The following is an 18,218-nucleotide window of genomic DNA, read 5'->3' on the forward strand; positions in this document are numbered from 1 at the left end:
ATTGGTCCCCGCGGCGACCTTTTGCCGGCCGCGGTGGGTGCTGGGAAAAAGAAAACATGGCGGCCGGGCCCAGCAAGGCGGAGATTCAGACCCTTTTCAAGCGGCTTCGGTCTGCGCCGCCCAACAAGGTACCGAGCGCGGGGGGTTGAGGCAGGAGGCTCTGGAGTGTCTCTTTGGCCGCTGTTCCCGATGGCAGACGCCCGCCGGCCCAGCGTCTCCCCTCCCCACCGTCCCCTTCCGGTTCGGTTCTGCCACCGCCGCAGTGCCCCGTCCACCTGCGGCAGGGCTGGGGCCGTGAGACCTTGAAGGAGGACGGCACCTGCGTCCCCTCGAAGCACAGCGGCCCGTTTCATCCCCGCAGGCCCCTCGTTTCAAGCTACAGGGTGGGGAAAGACTCGTCATAGTTAGAGTCACTGGCGCCAGACCAGACATACTGGCTCCCTATAAGGAAGCTGGCCTGCTGTCCTTTCTTTCCCGGTGGCTCCCTGTTGGTCTTCCTCCTAGCTTCTCTTCTGTTTCTTGTAGTCCTGCTTTGACTGCGGTGCGAAGAACCCGAGCTGGGCCAGCATCACCTATGGAGTGTTTCTCTGCATTGACTGCTCTGGGGTTCACCGGTCGCTGGGTGTGCATCTCAGCTTTATCCGGTGAGTACTAGGGTTTTGTTTGTTTTTGGAGGGGTGGGAGGTAAGATGAGGAACGTGAGAGATACAGGATCCCTGCTTTAGTCGTACGGGGACCAACGATCAACGTGGCTCATTGTGTGCAACTCCAGTGTCTTGTGTAATTGTGGTACTTACGCTTACTCCTAAAATGGCTCTTGTGCAGTAAAACGTGTTTGATTAGGTAATCTTTGAGGATCCTAAGAATAGCCTAATCCCCTTTCTCTCACTTGTTCATTGTACTGCTGTTTGAAAACAGGCAGGATATTTATATAGTTCATTATACAGATTGGTACTCACCATGAAGTTGTTGCAATAAGTGCCACACTTTTAACATCTGGAAGGAAAAGTTGCTATTACTGGGTACCCTTGAGTACCCCCAGAAAAAAGCACTGTAATATATTTGTGGTGAAGTTTGTTCTTGATGACTTAGAGATGGCTACTTTCGTAACAAGAGATGGCTACTTTTGTAGTTAGACAAGTATTGAATGAACTTCTTTGTAATGTTCCGTTCATCTACAGATGTAGTTATGATACTCAGAAAATGCACTGCTGATTGCTATGATCTTTAAAAATTATTTTGCACATGATGTGTGACTACAAGTTTGCACTACTTAATTTATTTATATACTTCTGCAAATTGAGTGATAGATTTGTGTGTTTCTTTCTGGTATTATTGTCATTTTATAGGTGGCATTAGTTAATATTTTGTGTTGTAGTGAGTGCATGCTTGTTTGTACCTATACAGCATTTGAAGGGAAATTCAAAAAGAGGGAATCATCATTTCAGAAAATGTTTCTGTTTGCCATGCAACAATCCTAGTGATTAGCTATGGAAGGAAGAGAGTTGCTAGAGGCATTCCTTTGGTTAAAAACCTGTTTCCACACCAATGGAAGAAAACATTGGAGTTGGGGGGCGTGTTAGAATTCTGTAAAGCTTCCTCCTTCCTTGGCAACGTATAAAAATAACAACTGTTCACTGTAGTGCACTGAGACTGATTTCATACTTGAATTTTCCACCACTTGACACTCCTCCACTGCTGTCTGTTGAAAGATTTTACATTTGAGGTGATGTGCAATGGTCATAAAAGCTGTCCATCTCTAACACTTGATCTCTGACTTTATTGCACATGTAAAGTATGTTATATAAAAACTGAGCAGTGAACATGCTTGAACAGACCCTTTAACATGCTCTTTTTTTCTTTTTCTTTTTTTTTTTCTTTTTGGCTGACTTCTAATACATTGAAGTATTTGTCTCATTTCAATACATTTGTGAAGCTTGAAAGCCCGCACTTACCCTTTACCTGACCTACTTCTGTGAGAGTATCGGATTACTCACACAGGCTAGCTAGCTAGCCCTAGTTCTTGTTCTTACAGTGTAAGCTCTTTGGCTCTTATAATAGTTCCTTACCTGAAATGCTCTCTCTTTGTCCTCGGTGAACAGAAGGAAAGTAGAATTCTGTGTTGGAGCAGGACCATGCAATTTTGGCAAAGCAAGAAGTACATAGCTTCTTCTGGCTGCTGTGTCATGTGACAGAAGTGAGATATTTGATACATATTGATTTCTGAGTATCTCATGGCTAACAGTACCATACCAGGAGAAATGAAATTCATACATCTAGAGGAAACTTTCATTGGTTAGAAGAGTATCAGCTAGAATCATTTGTATTTCTGTATTTCTATTTTAGTAAATGAATGTACAAAGCATGGGTACAACAGCTTTCCCAAGCTCTGGAGTGCATAATTCTCTCTGGTGGTTTTCATGGCCATTTCTTCCTGTATTTATGAGCCTATAGAAGTATGTACACAAATTAGATAAGGCTTTGAAGAACATGTCAAAGAAGTTTCTGCAGAGCTGCTTGACAGCAGTGCTAAAGCCATCACATCTATTTCAACAGTACAAACACTGCTGCTGCTTTTAAAAATATGTTAAAATTGATTTTCAATAAAAAGAGCATGTAAACATATCCTGTCCTACAACAGACATCCCTCCCCCAATATTTTTTTTTGGGGGGGGGGGAGGAAACATTATTTCAGAGAGTACAAACGCTTCTTTAAAGTATTGTTGACCAGCACATACTGAGATGAGTTTTGTATCTTTGAAATTAGCCATTTATTTATTTAGAAGCTTTCTATACTGTCCCTCCTTTCATTGGATCAGATTTCAGGGCACTGCTAATGTAATTCATAATACAATTTCAAAAAACCAAAACACAAAAGAGCAAATAAAAGCTCAAAACATGTTGAGACATATATACTTTTAAAAATACCTGGTTGAATAAAAGTGTCTGAATCTGGCATCTAAAAGCTTGTAAAGTTGGCCCCTGGCATTCCTCCTTGGGAGATGGTATTCCATAGCCAGGGTACCACCACTGAAAAAACCTTCCTTTATTGTTTCATGGTGCACTCCTGATAAAGAAGTCAGAGCAGGGCCTCGGCAGAAGATCCTAAGAGAAGCAAGCTGTCTTCCTTTGTGTGTGCTTGTTTTTCCCTAATCCAAAAAATTGTCCACTTGGTATTTTTGTGTGTTTCTTGGAAAAAAAGATAAATGCATGCTAGCTGGATACATCTGAAGAGTCTTTTTGCTCGTGTGCTCAAAACATATTCTCCTTGCCAACACTTTTGCATCTGAATTATTGGGTACCCACTACCTTGTATTCAGTCTGAAATTATTCTGGTTAACAGGCCAGACTGAAGGAGTTCAAACAGCCAAATACAACTAGGTCAAAGCTCTGGTAACACATGAGCCACTGCCAGGGGTGTACCTAGAGGTTGGCCAGGTTGGCCCCCACCAAGGACGCAGGGTCAGGGAGGCACAAAAATCACATCTCTCCATCTGGCTTGGAGTGGCTAGGAATCTGGGTGCCCTCACCAGAGGAATCCAGTTGCTGACATGGGCCATCTCAGCAACCCTGTGGTGCCCCCTTCCCAGTCAGAAGTGTGAGTGGAGTGCCTAGCAAGGCTTAGGGAAGAAAGACAGGGAGCGGGTAAGAGTTGCAGGAGGAGGAAAAAGGAAGGGAGGAAGGAGGCAGAAGGGAAAGCAGGGTGTGGAGGGAGGAAGGTAGACAGATGGACCAATGGAGGAGGAGGAGGTGTGGAGCAGAGCAGATCTGACCCTGATGGCCACAAAGGGAGTCACTGGTGCAGTGCAAAAGGCAATGCAAAGCAGACTTTTTGAGTTTCTGGTCCTTGCTCTATCCTGGCTATAGAGGCACTGGTACAACATCTCCTTGCCCAAGGGCACAAGGAAACCAAGGTACACCTCTGGCCACTGCCCTCACCCGGAAACTAATATGGAAGATATTTATTGGTTCAGGGGCACTAATAGTAGCTCATATATTCCCAGAGATCTGCTTCCATTGTGCATTGTGTTGTTCAAACCCTTCTGAGCCTGATCTGGTGAACTTTTCTGTGATAATGACTCCAGGTTTTGTTCTCTTGTCAGGTCCACAGAGCTTGATTTCAACTGGAGCTGGTTTCAGCTGAGGTGTATGCAAGTGGGTAGCAATGCCAATGCGGTAAGGAGCCATTTGAAGTTGATGATCTTTAGTTGCATGCCTGGACCTTTTTACCATGCTCCTCTTTGGTAGATGTCATAGTCAAGTGGTTGGTGTTTTCTTAATAAATATTTGTTTATCAAACTTGCTTATAAAATAAAAGAACATGGTGGCCTGTGTTCCTGAAACTCCTGCTTCCAAGAGAAAGCTGAATTCTTGCAGGTCTATGTCTGGAATCAGGCCCTTTAGTTGCAGGAGGTCACCCGTTTGTTTCATTTGCTCTTCATTTTTCTAATCCTGGACTTCAACTAAATTTCCTCTCCACCCCTGCCAGACTGCCTTTTTCCGCCAGTATGGTTGCACCACCACAGATGCCAGTGCCAAGTATAATAGCCGCGCAGCCCAGATGTACCGGGAGAAGATCCGGCAGCTGGCAACTGCTGCGATGGCCAAGTATGGGAATGATGTAAGTGCAGATGAGCCTCTTTGCTGTTGGGAAGGATCAGGGACCATGGTGCTTGCTACTGAATACGACAAACTATTTTCTCCTTTTCCAGCTCCTGATTGATGGGCTGAGTGGAACTCCAGGCCACTCCCCAGAAAAGAGTGATGCCGATTTCTTCTTGGAACATACACAGGTGTGTTGAGCCAACTTGGATTGCCCCTTTCCATCAGAAACCTTCATTGATGGGGGAACTACAGGTCATGAATGTATTTGATCCAAAACTCTGTAACCTACATAGGTCAAGTTGGAGGGGCCGTGCTGCTCAGTGGTTTGGACCTGCCATATTCACTACGTTTGCCTCCTTGAGGTGGTTGTTTACATTCATACATGCAAACTGGCCTGATTTGCATATCACAGTAATCAAGGTTTGGCTTGGATTGTGGTGAAGATCTTTCCTCCTTGACCACCACCTGTAACCTTAGGAAAATGTTTGGCTACATATCATAGTTAAGGAAGAGAGACATTAACCATAGTCCCAGGTTTGAATGACAAGCAGAGCCAAAACCCTAGCTGAGGTGCTGTGCTGACCTAAAAAGCCTGAGGAGGAGTAAAGCAGCTGCAACCTCTTCCTTGCGAGCCAGTGTGTTCAGGCTAAGCCATGAACTGACTTGGTGTGACAGGGCCACGAAGTCAGAACAGTGGTCTGTTTGGCTCAGTCTTCTTTGATTTGAGTGTTGGCTGTTCTCCAGTCAGAGGTGGTCTTCCTTGCCCTGCTACCCACAACCCTCCAACTGGAGATGGACCCTGGGATTCCTGTTTGTGCAGAGCCTGTGTTCTTCTACTGAGATACAGGCCCTTCCCTTCTTCTTTTTTCTTTTTTGTCTTGTTCACAAAGGATAAACAGAGCTCTTTCCTTAGGATCCCCCCACACTGACCTTGCTCAGGGGCAGTATACTTCCAGATACTGGATCCTGGGTTCAAAGAGATGATAGCTTTTAGTTTCTGCACTGCTTCTGAGCTTCCTAGAAATGGAGTTTTGAACTAGATGAACTCTTGGTTTTGTTCAACAAGATGATTTATAGCTTATGTCTTTCCTCTCTAGAATACCTTCTCTCTCATACAGGGGCAAGACTGGGAGATTTCCACTTTGACGCTAAACTGGAAGTTCCATTGATTTCAGGGTACCATCTACTTAAGCATGCTTAGGATTGTAGAGCTGGTCTCAAGGGATTGGGTTTCCTTCTCCAAAACTGTTTCTTGCCACGGAGGAGATTATATCTAAAGATACGGGACAGCATGGCCTGAGTCTTAAATCGGCTTGGCTCCAGATTTCCCCACAAGAAGCCACCTTGAGGGCATACATTGTAATACTTGAGAACACTGTTAATGCTTACTGGGTGTTATGCGTTTGAAATGCATATCCTGTTAACCAAGGGTTTCTGAGTTTGATCTATTTGTACTGTCCGATCCAAATTGTTGCATCTTCCTGAGGGCCAGTTCATTTTCTTTTAAGGATTGTAATACCTGGGATGTGGCTGAAACAGGCCAGAGAACAGTAGAGCCTTCGCTAGAATTGGAGAGAACAGCAAAGTCTACTGAGAATAATGAAGTTCAACGTGAGTATCGCTATTTAGCTCCTTTGCCCCTTTTGAATCTTCCTAGCCTGGCTGGAAAGACACTTGATCTTGCTTGTTCTCAGGATGGATGATGAGCAGAGGATCTGTGCAGTGTAACACATGAGTCAATATAGAGGATTGAAGAATTGCTTCATTGTTGCATGCATGTTCTGGCATCTCTCCACAACGTTTGGTATCCATACCCATGTTCTCTTGAAGTGAACATTTTATTTTTCTCTTGGAAAAGGGTGTTTACGTTGCGTGACTTAAGTTAAGGAGTTCTGCATTTCCTATAGGGCAGGGGTGGGGAACCTCTGTCTTTCAGAAGTTGATGGACTACAGTTCCCATCAACCCACATCAGTAATGACATTGCTTGGAGCTGATGGGAGCTGGAGTTCAACAATATATAGAAGGCCATGGGTTCCCCACCCCTTCTATATAGATTTTAAAGTATCAGGTGTGTGGAAGCATTTCTGTTGCTTGGAATATTCTTGACCAGGCATGGGCAAAGTCGGCCCTCCAGATGTTTTGGGACTACAGTTCCCATCATCCCTGACCACTGGTCCTGTTAGCTAGGGATGATGAGAGCTGTAGTCCCAAAACATCTGGAGGGCCGAGTTTGGAGATGCGTATTCTTGACGGTCAGTGAGACTCTGGTGGTTTCTACTAGCTGTCCAGTAATTTCCTGCAGGGAGTTTTCTGGATAGTAAGCAGTGGTCCTGGAACATCAACGTTTTGTGGGATGAGAAAAAATCATTTTAATTGTCCAAGATACTGGACACAAGACATGCATCTTCTTTGCTCTACCTTAGTTGCCATTTTAAAAAATAAGTGTGTGTGCTCTTGTCCATAGAGCCTGACCAGGGTCCATCTATTGACCTGCTGAGCACTTCTCCTAAAGGATCTCTTGGTAAGTGTAAGCTCCCTTGTTTCCTATTACGTTAAACATAATGTCTCAGTGGCTCACCATTTAATTTGAGTAATGGTCTGCATTAACAACAGAGTTTATTTCAGATGCTGAATCAGGTAAGGGAGGCCAGTGCTTCTGGCTCTGGAGGAGGAATTGGGTCACTTCTAAGTCTGGCTTTTGAAAATTAGAACTATAGAGTTGGAATATACCTAAAGATCATCTAGTCCAACTGGCTGGTAGAGGAAATCGGCCGTTAGGCATAAAATTAGAGTATTCACCCTGCAACGAAGGAATCTCAATACGTGGTCCCTCATCCAATTTGAAACCATGCCAGATGGGTGATCCAACATCTGCGTAGAGATTTCTAACAAAAGAGAGTCTTTCACTTCCACACAAGTATGTTCACCTGTCAGCTGCTTGTTCCAGAAGGAATCTCTTCATAATTTTTAGTCACAATCCCCTTTCTTGTAATTTTAATTTGTTGGTTTGGACCCTATCCTCCAGAGCATCAAAAAAAGAAATCTGCTCCATCAGTATAACGGCCTTCAAATATGAAGATGACCATTCATCCTTGCACAGAATTAAGAAAAAGATTTTATTTAGTATTGGAGACTCTTCCCATATATGGTATCAGCATACCATATATTCTGCAATTTCTGGATGGCCTGTTCCTTCTGACCTTGAGATCCCAGTGTTTGTTTAGGTCAAAAGCAATAATTCACCAGGGGGACTGGGGTAGTATCGAGTGAATAAATGCAAATTAGAACTATTATTGACTTATTCGTCAAGAGGAACTAGCCATTACTGAAGACTGTGATCTGATTCTGATTTTAACAATCCAGTCTGCTAAACCGTGGTGTATTGGACCAGGAATAGTTACATGCATGTTTGCTCCTCCTCCCCATATCCATTCAACTTTGGCGAAGATACCTTACATTCTAACCACAGTTTCCCTTGATGTCAAAACAGAGAAACTGTACTTTACGGGCTCAAGAATATGAAGCTAGAATCGGATTTGGTTTGGAGGAGGACCTTAAAACACAGTTTCTGGATCAGATGTCACTATGAACTAGGTTGCCTTCATCAAAGCAGTGTGTGTGTGGAGAAGGACAGAGAAAGCTTGCATGCACAGGATCTGTGCCTGGTCTGATAAACCACGATGTCTGATTCCAGCCTATAGATGCTAGTATCCTGTTCCTGCAATTTTGCTTGGGCCTTCTTGTGGAGGATGTGTTTCGGTCTATCCTGAGCCCAGACTATACCTAGAACGTACCATTTTAGTTTCCAACATGTACATGTCTTTTTCTTCCTCAGACGCATCCATGTGTCTGTCTCGGCAAGGGGCTGCTCCTGCCAGAGGTAACTGGCTAAGGGCCTGCACTGGCTACTTGTGGTGCCTTGCCTCTGCCTTCTCTTTCTGTGGTTCTGCCTTCAGGCCAGGGTTTGCCTGTCTTCTACATTCAAATTGTCATTTCAAGGAAGTTGATCTTCCTCACTAGTGAAGTTGAGGATCCATCCTGCTCCTTGCTATCTTTGCAGTCAGCCAAGTGGACACACGTGGCTCGTTTCAAGGAGGCACTTGAGTTGCTAACTGCTTTAGGAATACTGAGCAGCCTCCCTAGAAAATGTAGCTTCAGTCCTGCAGCGGTGCTTTGGTGCCACTAGAGCTCTTCTCCAAGGCCAACCTGAGCTACCAGGCACCCTTTGGCTTCTCAACCACCAGTTTTTTGTTGCAATATATGTAACATATTGGGAAATCAGTCTAGTTTTTCAAACCAGATTCTTTGAAGCACCACTTCTTGGGGTGATTTTATGCTGCTTTTTCAACTCAGGAAGGGGGACCACAAAGCGGCTAATCTGAAATTGCATGGTGTGGCCTGTCATACTGCCTTTGGATTTCTCTATGCTGCTGCCAGAGCTGTTGGGTGTATTAACTATGCATCTGGCACACTTGGCATAGCTGTCAATGTGCCACAAAAGCCTTAAATAACTGCTACTAGTGTTGGGACTAACAGCAGATTTCTTGCTGTCTTTCATGTCTGCTCATTATTTTTCCCTGTTGCAGAAATAAAACCTTCACTCATTGGAAAGAAGAAGCCAGGTGCTACTAAGAAAGGGGTATGTCTGCTGAGAGGGATTTTGTCTAACTACACACATCTCTTTTTTCTGATAAAGATTTGCTCCCCAGTCCACATCTACCCAGCAAATGGCCTTGCCATTTGCCTTGAGTATCTAATAAGGATTTTCTCTAATCAGTTTTGCATTGTATGCTATTTGTGGGTATCAGTGCTTCCAGGGATCTGCCTGATTCTTGACTGGATTTGATTTTAGTGATGGTGCACACAACCAAATACTGTGCATATAGAGAAATATTCAGAATGAGCTTGAAAAAGCTGGGTGGGGGAGGCAGGGAGAGATTACATCATTGGTAAACTTATAAAATTTCAAACATCATATGAAGTACACCTGCTGAGTAAATAGTGGAATTGCATACAGCAAAGCTTGCAAAATAGTGAGCAGCTGTTTTTCTCTGGTGGGGAACCTGCAGCCTGTAGGCCAAATTTGGCCTGTGAGGCTATTTTCCCCAAACCGTGTCTCCCTGGCCCATACCATAGGATGAGATTTGTGGGGCAGTCAGAGATGTGGCAAGTTTGGCTGAACAACCCAAGTTTCTTACGGGGGGTGGGGGGACCTGTATCATGTAGCCAATTTGATTCCTGCAGTGCAAGTGATCCCTTCCAGCTCTACAACTCTATGGTTCTTTGATCTCTGCAGAAAGCAGCTTGGCCAGCCTTGTGCTCAGCACTGGTAACTAAGCATAGCGATGGCAAAGCCCCTTGTGCTGCAGTTCCCAAGCCCTGTGTAAGTGACTTTTAATAGGTGGGCTGCACCAAGCAACTGTCACAGTTGCTCTGCAGGGATGGGGACAGATAAGGATCTGGCCTGCTGAGCACAAAAGAATTCCCACCCTTTAAATCTTCCCTTTCAGCATTTGGAGGGGCCTATCAAATTTGTCTTGAACTGGCCAGATTTGTTCACTGACTCTCTCTGCGCCCCTTGCATCGTTTGCAGTAATTGATCCGTTGGTTTTGCCATTTTAAAGGCTCACTGTGGCTTTTCTTGGAACCTTTATTCTGCTTCTGTTTCTTCCAGCTGGGGGCCAAAAAGGGTCTTGGAGCTCAAAAAGTGAGCAGCCAGAGTTTCACTGAAATTGAACGACAGGCCCAGGTGGCTGAAAAGATGAGGGAACAACAGGCTGCAGAGTGCAAGAAGCAAGCTGAGGAGTCCCTGTAAGTGAGGCACACTTGCAGCATCCTCAAGTTAGGATCTGTATATGTTTGCATGCAGAGTTATTGGGACAAGCTTCCTATCATAGGAAAACTTATATTTGGCATGGAAAGATGAAGCAATTGGCACATAACAAAGTCAGGACTAAATAAGTGTTGTCCTGCCCGGGCCTGAGCTTTTTTGAGTACATAAAGTCTGTCCTGCTTACCCATTTCCTAATTTCAGAATGATGAGATATGTGGGTAGTTTATATGTATTCTAGACTCACCTGCCAGTTGATTTTGTTGTCTCCCTCAGAGTTGCCTCAATGAGACTGGCATACCAGGAGTTGCAGATTGATCGGAAGGAGGAGGAGAAGAAACTCCAGAACCTGGAAGGAAAAAAGCGTGAACAAGCTGAGAGACTGGGCATGGGATTGGTGTCCAGGAGGTATTTGCTATACATGAAGAACAAGGAGAATGTGCCGAATGGGTAGATTTTAGTGTAACATCTGCCCCAGGATCACTTGGGGGTTTAGTTGCTGCTGTCTCAATAGGCAGGAAGATTGTGGTTCAAGAGTACATCATTGGTGAGCTGAGTTCCAGTCTACTCTATTTGGAGTGGCTTGTGAATCCTGAATATTAGCCTTGAATGTAATCTATATTTGCCCCAATCAAAAGATTGCTTCTTTCCAGTAGATCTTCAGCCTTGGGTGGCTCTTCTGCTTTTCCATCTTGTAGAATCTGATCTGAGGTATAATGAAATTTGTATCTTTAGAAAATGAGACACTGTCCTGGCTCCCTCACTGTTTATTTATTACCCACCCAGACTGTATACAGCATAAGTTTTAGCAATAAGAAACCCCTGCTTGCAGTCTTTTAAGTCTCACATCTGCTTTTGCCATGATCTCTACATTCTGGCTAGCTCAGAGCACAGCCTTAATGAAGTGATGTAGCAGCCTTTCTGAAAAGCCAGAAGGTCTGGTTAGTGACAGGATGGGAGGCTGCCTGCAGAATTTGATGAGTAACACCTTGAGCTCCTTTAAAGGGAGGCAGACTAGATTGACTTGGGCCTTATTTTTGAGCCAATGTAGTTCTAATGGTGAGAAGTAGGTGTTGGGCTCTGCCAGTAGAGTTTTATCTTGGTGCTTCTTCCTCCTAGTTCCATCTCGCACTCTGTCCTTTCCGAGATGCAAATGATAGAACAAGAAACACCAGTGACTGCAAAGTCCTCTCGGTCCCAGCTGGATCTGTTTGAAGACACTGGAAGTTTCACATCCGGACCACCCAAGTAAGACTGAGTGGTTGCAGTGCCATTCGCTCTTGCCCAGCTTTTCTTTATCTGGCCTGGATAATCATCTCCTCTCATTTTTTTTTCATAGGTACAAAGATAATCCCTTCTCATTAGGAGATGCTTTTGGCTCACAGTGGGAAACAGACAACACCTGGGGGATTGACAAAGGAGAAGAGGAGACAGACATCACTATCTCCAGTATCCGGCCCATTGGTGAAAGGTAAAAGTGATGATTCCCATCTGGAAAGGAGTTTCTTGAAGGAACTGTTCAGGGACATACATGACTGCTCTTTAACCAGCACCTGACAAAAAGGCCTCTTAGGCTTTCCCAAGGCATTTTGCCTCAAGCACTGTCCAAAAGGCACCAGTTTCAAAATGGCACCGTATTGTGGTCTGATGGACTAAACTTCAAAGATGAGGGTTCAAATTTCCACTCAGCCATGAAGCTCCCTAAGTGACCTTGTTTCTCAGCCTAACCTATCCCACAGGGTGGTTGTTAGGATAAAACAGGGAGGGAGAGAAACCTAATGTGACACCCAAAGCTCCCAGGAGGAAAGGTGGGACATAAATGTAATAATAACAACAACATTTGCAGTCAATACAAATGGATCTCAGAGCAATGCTTTGACTAAGCCACTGATAAATGCTGGTTGCTCGAGTGATAGTCGCTCTGTTGCTGATGAGAGTAGGGGGCTTTTGTCTTTGTTTAACTGAGGAAAATAGTGACCAGGTTTACACACTGCAGAAACCATAGTTTAGAAAAACATTTCACTAAACCTGTGGCTTAATGTGAACAAGCAATGTGCCTTAAATGTACTGCTGAAAGGTTCTCACTGCACTCCCTGCCTGCTCCTGCTCCTGCTGTTCTGTGGACAAAACAAGCCAGACTTTGGCTTCTTGTAGCTTCTGGGCCATGGCCTGAAATTTGTTTGTCTCCAAACCACAAGCAGTAACAAAGGTTTGTACTTGGGTAGCTACTTGTGGGTTCTTCAGGGGAACAAACCCAACTCCGCCTGGTTTTGACTGTGGCACATCAGGAACGGGAAGAGTGCTGTTCAAACTTTGGAACAGCCTGCAACATGACACACTGCTTATTCATTTAAAACTGGCTGGGTTTTAGCTATGGTTTAATGTGCTGTGTGAATCAATCCAGTGTATGACATAGCGCTTAGCTGAGGGGGCTTATGACATCCAACTAACTTGGAGTTGAACAGATGGGGTTCCACTTTCTCACCATGGCCGAATACCTGTGCACTGGGTTGTGACTCTATGGATTGCTGTTACAGGGCTTTCCTTTTTCCTCCACTTAGACCCACCAACAGAAGAGAGACAGAGAGCAAGATCTCAGTAGTAGAGTCTAGTGAAGCTCGACAGAAGTTTGCTGGGGCCAAAGCCATCTCGTCTGACATGTTCTTTGGGCGGGAAGCTGATGCTGAGGCAAGTGCTGGATGATTTCTCTGTCTTCAAGCTGTTGCCACCCATCACCTAGCAACCACCAGCTTCTGTTTCCTGCGTCTTATTTTGTTTTCTCTTTCCAGTATGAGGCCAGATCCCGACTCCAACAGCTCTCTGGCAGCAATGCCATCAGCTCTGCTGATCTGTTTGGAGAGTCTGAGACAGGGAACTCGGGTATGTCAGCAAACAACTTGAGAGACGGGTTTTCTTCTGTCACCAAGGGGCTGGTGTGGCCCTTAACACCTGTTACTCAGAAAGGGATGGGCTTGGCTGGCTTGAGTGTCAAATCATGGAGCAGATTACATATCTGACTCAGGGTTACAGGATCTCCTAGTGGATTTCCCAACCTAGGATCTCAGCCAGCAAGGCCTCTTCCATAAGATGAGCATCTTCCTCATACAGCAGAACTCTCTGATGGTGTTGTTTTACCTTCTGCCTCTCTAGGTAGTGTTTCAATTGGAAATGTACTGCCTGCTGCTGATATTGCCCAGTTCAAGCAAGGGGTGAAGTCTGTTGCTGGCAAGATGGCTGTTCTAGCCAATGGTGTGATGAATTCCCTTCAGGTGAGGTAGCACGCCTGTTGTGTAGTCACGGCAAGAGGCTCTAAATGCCTCACGCAGAGTTCAAACTCTGATAGTGAAGGTTACAATCCTGGAAGCCATGTGTGATGTCCTGTCTCTGGCTTTTGTTTCGTTCTCATTCATGTAGGGGTCAAAAAGTTTCCAACACTTCTAAAGCAGCTGGCTGGTCAGTCCACTAGAAGATAATAAATTACTGCACCATGTATGCTAAATTTAAATTCCCAGCTTTTGCAAAGCTACCTGGACTCAGGTAGATAATGCAAACATATGCAAAGTAACTGGTGTTTTTATACTTTGTAGTTCTGGAACAAAAGTTTAGACGGAAACCTTAATGCAGGCCTCATCCACACTTAACGCTGTGTGTGCAAACCTCAAGCTCACCTGCTTACACACTTGGGCTGTTCCCCTAATGCTCCTGTGTGAGGAGCTGCTTTTGTCAAATGATGGGATGACAGGGGCTACAGCCAGTTCTCATTCTGATCTTTTCTCATGTTTTTGGTGAGAGCAGCTCCTTGCTTACAGTGGAGATGTTGCATGATCTGAGATGGCAGCATGGAAATTCTTTGCCAGCAAAAGTAACCTTTTACATGGTTCATAAGCCTCTTATTCAGAGCTTAGTAGGATGGGCTTGCTTTTGTCATATCTGCTTGTGGGTTTCCCCATATCTGGTTGGCCGTTAGAGAACAGAATGCTGCACTAGATGGGCCATGGACCTGATCCAGCCGGCACTTTTATGTCCTGATATTTGGCCTGAAGTTTTAACTGTTTTGGGGGGTTAGCTGCTGTATTCAGGTGCTGAGAAATATGGCATCATTTCTGTGGGCAATGTGCTAAGTTGCCTCTTTCTGTCCTCCCTCTCCCACCTCTTAGGATCGCTATGGCTCATATTAAGGATTCAGGAGAGACTTTGCAGCTTGTGGCCATCAGCGAAACACCAATTGCACCTTGAGTCCACCTGGAAGAATTGAACAGGATTGCTTTTTAGCCGAGCATGGCTAGGGGCTTCTTGAGAAGGAGAAATGGACATGCCTGGCACTTGCTCAAAAACTCTCTGGACATTATTTTCTATTTGAAATGACCCCAACCTTCATCTAATGGAATATTGGCCCTTCCAGAGAATCCCCCGCTGCTGCTGCGTACTGCACAAGGGTTGCCAATTGACCTCTGTGCTGCTGCTGTTTCCACTTCCCCCAGCCCCTGGCTGTTATTAGCAGAATATGTTTGGGGGGAGAAGGAAGCTGTGTCTGAAACTCTTCCAAGGGAAATGGCAATAAACAGGGGAATGGTGGGGAATCCCCAGGGCCTAGACTGTCTTCTAGAACAGGGGGAAGTTTTGATTTTGGCACAAGGTCATTCTTGCTGGCCATGCCTTGAACCAATGTGATATAATTAGATCCCTTTTTGAGAGCAGCGACTTAAAAGCCTCCATCTGTAGCAAGCAGCAAAAGATCAAGGCATGCTTGGGTGGGCTTGTGCAAGATATTTGCAGTGTTACGCAAATATGCTGGACAGCTGGGGAAACGTACATTTCTTACCCTGTCACACACACCCTGAACCGTGGGTTCTTGTTGTTGAGAAGAGAGCATCTTCAGTTGAGGAATGAAGAGGTTATTGGGCCTGCTGTTTCATATAACCTGTTGCTTCGTCTCCTTGGTGCCCTCTTGGTTTCCTTTCAGACCTTTATGGAAACTGCTAACAAAACAGGGCAGTGGCCGCTCAGTCCACTGGCTCTGGTGCTGTTTGTGCAACCACTGCTGTTGCTGGCCTCCCTTCCCCGGTGAGATCTACCTGAATAGCATGGCCCCATCTGTGCTGTGCTGTGGGGAAAGGAAGTAGTTTCAAGGAAAGCGGCTTCCCCTTGTCGAAGCTTCACTGCTGCCCCTTTGCTCCTTCTAGCCCAGCATTCTGGGTTTCTTTCTTTCTTAAACGACTCCAGTTACAGTTCTGCTGGTGTAGATGAAGAACAGGAGCAGATGAAAGTGCTCTCTTCCATCCCACAATGCTGCTTTGATGTTCAGGACAGAAGCTATCCTGCCACAAAGCCCACTCTTGCATCTGCATGCCTTTCCCCCCTGCCTTGGTTTATGTTCTTCTGTTGGAAGAAGAATCTCTTCATCACACTGGGAAACTCAATCCACGTGAAGCGGTGCTTGCTGTTGTAACCATTTTACATTTACCTTGCATGATAGTTGCTGTTGCAGCTGTGGGTTCATCTGAAGACTTGCATCGTGCCCATTGTACATTCTGTGAAGGTAGCAAGTCTGCCTAATCGCTCTTCACTGGGAAATCAACCACTAAGAGTACACTGGAATGATGACTTTGGTTTCAGTAAGATGCTCTTGCTAGAGAGAGAGAGATGAGGTTTATCAGGGTAGCTTGAGGACCCACTTTATGATGGAGCAACATCTTGCCTATTTCCATATCTGCATATTCATTAGTGCAATTGACCTGCTTTCTCCTTGCACACTTCCCCAAGAAGGTAAATGGCTGCATGGGCTTACTGGAAATCTCTTCCCCGCCCCCTTGGGTCTGCTCCACTTCTCATTTTTTGCTCCCTGGGTTCTGAAAATGCACTGATGTTTTAACTTTGATTATTGCAAATTTGTCTTAAAGTGCTCCTTTCCAAGGCCAGGAGTTTGCAGAGCTTTGGTTTGGCCTGGTGTGCTCTCGACTGGAAGAGGGTTCTCTTCTTGGGCTGTCTGTGTACTTTGAGTTAAAACGGTAGTATTAATGAGCTTTGTTGTGGCCAAGGTTGGGCCTCTGCTGTGTGGGGGAGTCCAAAGGGGAGTGATATGGATTCTCTCCCTCCCACCCCAAGTGAATAAAATCAAATACGTGTGTGTTCCATTTCTGTGACTTCCTTTTTTTAATTCAGATGTAGCTGATGGACCCCAGAGACACTGGGGCAGGCAGAGCTACTCCCTTTTCTATGCCATGGGCTAGGAAGGGAAGTTAGCAGACTTCAGGTGAGGTGCGAAGAGGACACAGTCTGGGTGTGAAAGCAGCCTTCAAGGATTACCAATTTGTGTTGATATTTTCCTTATGAAAAATGAGCTGATTTGAAACACCCTCTGATTAATACAGTTTTTTTAAAAAAACTTTGTGCCTTCCCTAGGAAGACACTTGCCAATGATTTAGTGGAGTTTTGAGCGGTATTGTCACCTTTCGCATTCCCTCAAGGTTGTAATGAATCTCAGACACACATTACTTGCCTTTTACAACATGCTTTATTTACTATGCAGGAAAGTTTAAAGCTTTGCAAATTAATAAATAATGCCCTACTCCTTTCTCCTATGATAGAGCCCAGTAAGCATTTGAAAATGCTCATCGGCAATGGCCATCCCACAAAGTATGGAAGCTTAGCCCCAAATTTCAAATCTGGTGACTTAACTGGGGTCATGTCTTACTAACTTGTTTGAATTTTGAAGTGAAAGCTTGGAAGGTATTGGAATAGCTAACCGACTAGCAGATAGGGCATATACAGGAGGAGAAAGTAAAATAAATCTCACGAGGACAAGAAGAGTGCTTTGAGTTACAGGCTTCATCTTGTATATTTCCTATCCTTGGATGAGGATGAAAATGTTTCACAGTGCATAGTTTTGGGATTAGAATTGATTCTTCAAAGGTAGCTACTACTTGCCCTAGTGCTAGAACGTTTCTACTAATTTGACTTGTTTGCCACCAGAGGGCAGTCGAACCCTGCAGCTGATGTCAGCTTTCATGGCCTAGCCATCCAATTTCTCTGCCAGTACAAGGAGAAAACAACAGTTTCTTGTTAGAATGGGGTGTGCCTTGCTGAGAGGGAGCTCTGAGCTATAATACTGATAAAGAGTAAAAAGGAGTAGGTCACACGTTGAGCTTGTGGAGGAAGGTGCTTAAACAGCTATGTTTCGTCAACGCCTACATGGCTTCAGTTACAAGGGCTGGAAATAAGCTTGTACTCCCATGCATATCTATCCATCAGTTCTCAGAGGAATCTGTCTCTTCGGTGGAGCCGTCGCTTTCCGCATCCATTTTCCGGCGGTGGAGGAGAGGCCTCCAAGGGGAGCTGAGGCGGAGAGAGGGGCGGGAAGGCACATTGGTCGCATCCCCGCTGGCAGGGTTGGAATTGGAAAGGGAGAGCCCGGAAACCTGAGCTACCCTGCAAGAAGAAAAATGGGGCTGAGAGATTTGTCATTGCAGAATCTTGTGCACTAGTACGTGGGGGAAGGGATGTGGCTCACACGTTGCCGTCAGGGCTCTTCTGCCACATGGAAGACTTTATTATGTTTGCAACAAGCCAAGAGCTTCCTCTGCTGGCATATAGCTTCCACTTCCTAAACTGCTCTTGTTTAAATGACAGGACTCTTGACTTGCACAGCTAAGGCTGCCTCCTTAGAAGCCTCTGGGTCTCTTTTAAGGTGGCTAGCCAAACTGCTGTGTGAGACACCTTTTGCACTCTTGCACAGGTGCTGTTTCTTGGGATTAGACTTGGGCTGGAAAATCTTCCAGTCCT

At 45.1% G+C, this 18,218-nt stretch overlaps 2 protein-coding genes across 6 annotated transcripts in view; one reads left to right on the top strand and one right to left on the bottom strand.

The window, feature by feature from the left end:
• ARFGAP2 (ARF GTPase activating protein 2) lies at positions 1 to 16,570 on the top strand. Of its 2 annotated transcripts, XM_079951705.1 has the most exons (17): positions 1 to 128; positions 526 to 644; positions 4,104 to 4,176; positions 4,490 to 4,621; positions 4,713 to 4,793; positions 6,114 to 6,216; positions 7,071 to 7,127; positions 8,442 to 8,486; positions 9,193 to 9,245; positions 10,281 to 10,417; positions 10,713 to 10,844; positions 11,556 to 11,684; positions 11,776 to 11,907; positions 12,998 to 13,124; positions 13,226 to 13,316; positions 13,587 to 13,705; positions 14,594 to 16,570. In XM_079951705.1, the coding sequence occupies exons 1-17, from the start codon at positions 57 to 59 to the stop codon at positions 14,612 to 14,614; spliced, it is 1,623 nt and encodes a 540-aa protein (XP_079807831.1). In that variant the 5' UTR covers positions 1 to 56; the 3' UTR covers positions 14,615 to 16,570. The 2 variants fall into 2 exon arrangements, with proteins under 2 accessions (XP_079807831.1, XP_079807832.1); XM_079951706.1 differs by lacking the exon at positions 8,442 to 8,486.
• Positions 16,571 to 16,960: 390 nt separating this feature from the next.
• The window catches only part of CSTPP1 (centriolar satellite-associated tubulin polyglutamylase complex regulator 1), a 114,540-nt gene continuing 113,282 nt past the window's right edge, over positions 16,961 to 18,218 (bottom strand). For all 4 annotated transcript variants that reach the window (XM_079952424.1, XM_079952426.1, XM_079952425.1 and 1 more), the window contains one exon: positions 16,961 to 17,864. In XM_079952424.1, the coding sequence (XP_079808550.1) occupies positions 17,684 to 17,864 (181 nt within the window). In that variant the 3' untranslated portion in view covers positions 16,961 to 17,683. The remainder of the gene's footprint in view (positions 17,865 to 18,218) is intronic.

This window comes from Podarcis cretensis (assembly GCF_951804945.1).
Source record: "Podarcis cretensis genome assembly, chromosome: 1".
NCBI lineage: Eukaryota > Metazoa > Chordata > Lepidosauria > Squamata > Lacertidae > Podarcis > Podarcis cretensis.

Coding starts and splice junctions, on each gene's coding strand:
- ARFGAP2 (XM_079951705.1), top strand. CDS start 57: ATGGCGGCCGGGCCCAGCAAGGCGGAGATTCAGACCCTTTTCAAGCGG. Junction 6,217..7,070: donor TGAGAATAATGAAGTTCAAC/GTGAGTATCGCT, acceptor TCTTGTCCATAG/AGCCTGACCAGGGTCCATCT. Junction 10,418..10,712: donor AAGCAAGCTGAGGAGTCCCT/GTAAGTGAGGCA, acceptor TGTCTCCCTCAG/AGTTGCCTCAATGAGACTGG.